This window comes from Esox lucius, chromosome 25 (assembly GCF_011004845.1).
Source record: "Esox lucius isolate fEsoLuc1 chromosome 25, fEsoLuc1.pri, whole genome shotgun sequence".
Taxonomy (NCBI): domain Eukaryota; kingdom Metazoa; phylum Chordata; class Actinopteri; order Esociformes; family Esocidae; genus Esox; species Esox lucius.
Window position 1 is genome coordinate 22,216,289 of NC_047593.1, and position 6,000 is coordinate 22,222,288.

At 44.6% G+C, this 6,000-nt stretch overlaps 1 protein-coding gene across 7 annotated transcripts in view; it reads left to right on the forward strand.

Moving 5' to 3' along the window:
- Positions 1-71: 71 nt before the first annotated feature.
- prom1b (prominin 1 b) overlaps positions 72-6,000 on the forward strand; it is a 35,804-nt gene continuing 29,875 nt past the window's right edge. For all 7 annotated transcript variants that reach the window (XM_029118211.2, XM_029118213.2, XM_029118212.2 and 4 more), the window contains exon 1: positions 72-678. In XM_029118211.2, coding sequence (XP_028974044.2) covers positions 381-678 — 298 coding nt within the window. In that variant the 5' untranslated portion in view covers positions 72-380. The remainder of the gene's footprint in view (positions 679-6,000) is intronic.

Here is a 6,000-nt window from a genome sequence, read left to right on the forward strand (position 1 = left end):
ACCAGGATTGAACGGTGAGTGACTAACACGCGAGACGGCGGCTCAGACTGAGCTTCATCACGTGCCCGCGCATGGTTGGAGGAGAATCAGAACTGTTGACTGGTGTCACCCGAAACATGTTTACGACAAGCTCTTAGCGGAACATCAGGACAAGGGTTTAACGGGATTTTTATGGACTATCCGAAACTTCAGTAATTTAAATTTTTTCCCTTTTACACTTTTCCTTTTTTTCCTGTTGTTTTTTCCAGAGGAAGGAGAGTGGAATTAATCCGTTGAAACAGGTGTCATTCCCACGTCACCATCAGCTCTTCGTTCCCTCTGTCATCCCTTACTCTTGTGGTTTTATTCGGAGCGCGTTTTACCGGGGCTAGTCTGGAGCCATGCTTTGGAGAGCGGGGCTGGTACTTCTTCTGTGTTGGGGCGCCACCGGGGAAGTACCCAATCAATTCCGGGACTCCCCTGAACATGAAGACCCAACCAGTGACCTGCAGGCGGACTCAGTCACCGTGGGAGCGCGGCAGCAGCGCTCACCGCCGCCGGTAGAACCCCTAGACTTTGGGTTCGTGCCCGCTGCTGTGTACGACACACATGTGTATTATGAGCCCGGTCCCATCCGGGTTCTGTTCCACATTGTTCACGCGTTCCTCTATTTGGTCCAACCAAATCCATTTCCCAAAGGTGAGGAACACAACATGGTTTGACGAGTTAGTATCTGCGTTGTGTTTGAGTTGTCTCTCGGTGTGTGGTTTTATGTTGGCATAAATGTGTAATGTCTAGCCTATCTACACAAAACCGAAAAAGTAAACAAATCAGGAAAGGGTGTAGCCAGGCAGATTAGGACACATTCTAAATAATGGGACTAGCTAGGATAGTTGGACATAATCTGTACGTGTTGGCCCTGTTAAAACCATTCTGTCTACTTTATGTAAAGGACCATGGAGCTTCTGACACGAACACACCCTGTGACCTCAACTAAGGGTCTGGTTGCTCTCACCCGTCACGGGCGTAGCTGTGTGTTATGATTCAGTAGATGTCATGTCTGTCATAATTCATAAGATTATAGCATGTGCAGAGCATGTTAACATAATGATAACAGCATTTTCTTGTCATGTGCAGAGCATGTTAACATAATGATAACAGCATTTTCTTGTCATGTGTAGAGCAGGTTTATAATATGTTCTAGCATGCTTGCATATAGCATGTTTATTTAATTTTTATGATAACATCAATTAAGAACTTATGCACCAGAACAGAAGCAGGAAGTCCATATTTAGATCATAGTGATGTGTGTTGGTGTGTAGCTGTGTGTTGGTGTGTAGCTGTGTGTTAGTGTGTAGCTGTGTGTTGGTGTGTAGGTGGGAGTCGGTGTGTGTAATTTTGTAGGTGGGGGAAGGTGTGTGTGACTATTTTTGGGGGGTCACGTGGAAACTGTGCAATAGGATTGGTGTTTCTAAGTAGTGGTTCAGGCTTAATCAATTATCAGATCAGATCACTCCATTTCTCTCTACTGTCACCTGTTGTAGACCAGCAACACTTTAATCCCCAGCCATATGGCACACACACAAATACACACACACACACACACACACACACAAATACACACATTTACACACATTTACACACATACACACACACATACACACACACACACACACACACACACACACACACAAATACACACATGTACACACACACACACACACATATACACACAAATACACACATATACACACACACACACACACACACACATATACACACAAATACACACATATACACACACACACCCACACACAAGTACACACATATAGACACACACACACAAATAGACACACGTACACACACACATCCACACACACACAAATACACATACACATACACACCCATACACTGAACAACATTATTTATTGTGGCCAGTCTAAGACACACCTGTGCAATAATCATGCTGTCTAATCAGCATCTTGATATGCCACACCTGTGATGTGGACAGCAAAGGAGAAGTGCTTACTAACACAGATTTTGACAGATTTGTGAAAAATATTTGAGAGAAATAGGCCTTTTGTGTCCATAGAGAGAGTCTTAGATCTTAGAGTGTAGCTTATGATGAATGGGGGCAAAAACAAAAGTGTTGCGTTTATAATTTTGTTAAGAAATTGAACAGGTGTTCCTAATAATCCTTTAGGTGAGTGTATATGTGTATATGTGTATATACACTCACCTAAAGGATTATTAGGAACACCTGTTCAATTTCCTATTAATGCAATTATCAAATCAACCAATCACATGGCAGTTGCTTCAGTGCATTTAGGGGTGTGGTCCTGGTCAAGACAATCTCCTGAACTCCAAACTGAATGTCAGAATGGGAAAGAAAGGTGATTTAAGCAATTTTGAGCATGGCATGGTTGTTGGTGCCAGACGGGCCGGTCTGAGTATTTCACAATCTGCTCGGTTACTGGGATTTTCATGCATAACCATGTCTAGGGTTTACAAAGAATGGTGTGAAAAGGAAAAAACATCCAGTATGTGGCAGTCCTGTGGGCGAAAATGCCTTGTTGATGCTAGAGGTCAGAGGAGAATGGGCCGACTGATTCAAGCTGATAGAAGAGCAACTGTGACTGAAATAACCACTTGTTACAACCGAGGTATGCAGCAAAGCATTTGTGAAGCCACAACACACACAACCTTGAGGCGGATGGGCTACAACAGCAGAAGACCCCACCGGGTACCACTCATCTCCACTACAAATAGGAAAAAGAGGCTACAATTTGCACAAGCTCACCAAAATTGGACAGTTGAAGACTGGAAGAATGTTGCCTGGTCTGATGAGTCTCGATTTCTGTTGAAACATTCAGATGGTAGAGTCAGACTTTGGCGTAAACAGAATGAGAACATGGATCCATCATGCTTTGTTACCACTGTGCAGGCTGGTGGTGGTGGTGTAATGTTTTCTTGGCACACTTTAGGCCCCTTAGTGCCAATTGGGCATTGTTTAAATGCCACGGCCTACCTGAGCATTGTTTCTGACCATGTCCATCCCTTTATGACCACCATGTACCCATCCTCTGATGGCTACTTCCAGCAGGATAATGCACCATGTCACAAAGCTCGAATCATTTCAAATTGGTTTCTTGAACATGACAATGAGTTCACTGTACTGAAATGGCCCCCACAGTCACCAGATCTCAACCCAATAGAGCATCTTTGGGATGTGGTGGAACGGGAGCTTGGTGCCCTGGATGTGCATCCCACAAATCTCCATCAACTGCAAGATGCTATCCTATCAATATGGGCCTACATTTCTAAAGAATGCTTTCAGCACCTTGTTGAATCAATGCCACGTATAATTAAGACAGTTCTGAAGGCGAAAGAGGGTCAAACACAGTTTTAGTATGGTGTTCCTAATAATCCTTTAGGTGAGTGTATATACACACATACATATATACACACACATGTAAAATACATGTCAATAAGATCTCCCTCTCTCTCCCCCTCCTTTGTCTCCCCCTCCTTTGTCTCCCTCTCTCCCCCTCCTTTCTCTCCCTCTCTCCCCCTCCTTTCTCTCCCTCTCTCCCCCTTCTTTCTCTCCCTGTACATCTCTCTTCTCTCCCTCTCTCCCTCCTCCCCCCTCCCTCGGTATCTTTCTCTCCCACTTTTTTTCTTGCCTCGTCTCTCTCCTCCCCTATACCCCCCCACTCTACCTGACTATGCTTTGAGGAGTATATAGGGATTTTTATTTGAATCCAGTGTTCCTGTCCCTGTCATCCCAATGTTGCAAGTTGGGAAAGTCCCAGATTAAAGGATTACCCTGCTAATGCTACAGCTACAACCTCCATCACACACACAGTGTCATTACTAATGCTACAGCTACAGCCTCCATCACACATACAGTGTCATTACTAATGCTACAGCTACAGCCTCCATCACACATACAGTGTCATTACTAATGCTACAGCTACAGGCTCCATCACACATAGAGTGTCATTACTAATGCTACAGCTACAGCCTCCATCACACACAGTGTCATTACTAATGCTACAGCTACAACCTCCATCACACATACAGTGTCATTACTAATGCTACAGCTACAGCCTCCATCACACATACAGTGTCATTACTAATGCTACAGCTACAGGCTCCATCACACATAGAGTGTCATTACTAATGCTACAGCTACAGCCTCCATCACACATACAGTGTCATTACTAATGCTACAGCTACAGCCTCCATCACACATACAGTGTCATTACTAATGCTACAGCTACAGGCTCCATCACACATACAGTGTCATTACTAATGCTACAGCTACAGGCTCCATCACACATACAGTGTCATCACTAATGCTACAGCTACAACCTCCATCACACATACAGTGTCATTACTAATGCTACAGCTACAGCCTCCATCACACATACAGTGTCATTACTAATGCTACAGCTACAGGCTCCATCACACATACAGTGTCATTACTAATGCTACAGCTACAGCCTCCATCACACACAGTGTCATTACTAATGCTACAGCTACAGGCTCCATCACACATACAGTGTCATTACTAATGCTACAGCTACAGCCTCCATCACACATACAGTGTCATTACTAATGCTACAGCTACAGGCACCATCACACATACAGTGTCATTACTAATGCTACATCTACAGGCTCCATCACACATACAGTGTCATTACTAATGCTACAGCTACAACCTCCATCACACATACAGTGTCATTACTAATGCTACAGCTACAGCCTCCATCACACATACAGTGTCATTACTAATGCTACAGCTACAGGCACCATCACACATACAGTGTCATTACTAATGCTACAGCTACAGGCACCATCACACATACAGTGTCATTACTAATGCTACAGCTACAGGCACCATCACACATACAGTGTCATTACTAATGCTACAGCTACAGGCTCCATCACACATACAGTGTCATTACTAATGCTACAGCTACAGCCTCCATCACACATACAGTGTCATTACTAATGCTACAGCTACAGGCACCATCACACATACAGTGTCATTACTAATGCTACAGCTACAGGCACCATCACACATACAGTGTCATTACTAATGCTACAGCTACAACCTCCATCACACATACAGTGTCATTACTAATGCTACAGCTACAGCCTCCATCACACATACAGTGTCATTACTAATGCTACAGCTACAGGCACCATCACACATACAGTGTCATTACTAATGCTACAGCTACAGGCACCATCACACATACAGTGTCATTACTAATGCTACAGCTACAGGCACCATCACACATACAGTGTCATTACTAATGATACAGCTACAGGCACCATCACACATACAGTGTCATTACTAATGCTACAGCTACAGGCTCCATCACACATACAGTGTCAGTGCATTCAAACAGAAATATGTTCATTTCCAATGGAACACTGTGTTGGCCTAGCAGAGGCAGTTTCAAAAGATTAATGGAGTTGTAGACTCTTTAATGATTAGGGTTTCAGAACACACCTGGTCCTGACTGAACACACCTGGTCCTGAATAAACACACCTGGTCCTGACTAAACACACCTGGTCCTGACTAAACACACCTGGTCCTGAATAAACACACCTGGTCCTGACTGAACACATCTGGCCCTTTCCTGATTGAACACACCTGGTCCTGAGTAAACACACCTGCTTGATGTGAGAGGCAGTGACAGGCTGGGAGAGGCCAATAGAGCCAGTGAGAGGTTGGGAGAGGCAGTGAGGGGATGTCAGAGGCAGTGAGAGGCCAGGAGAGGCAGTAAAAGCCAGTGAGAGCCCAGGAGAGGCACTGCAAGGTCAGGGGAGGCAGTGAGATGAGTGAGAGTCAATTAAATGAAGTGAGAGTCAGTGAGATGAAGTGAGAGGCCGAGAGAGGCTGTGCGAGGCAGTGAGATGAAGTGAGAGGCAATGAGATGTAGTGAGAGGCTGAGAGAGGCCGGGAGAGGTAGTGAGATGTAATGAGAGGCCGGGAGAGGCAGTGA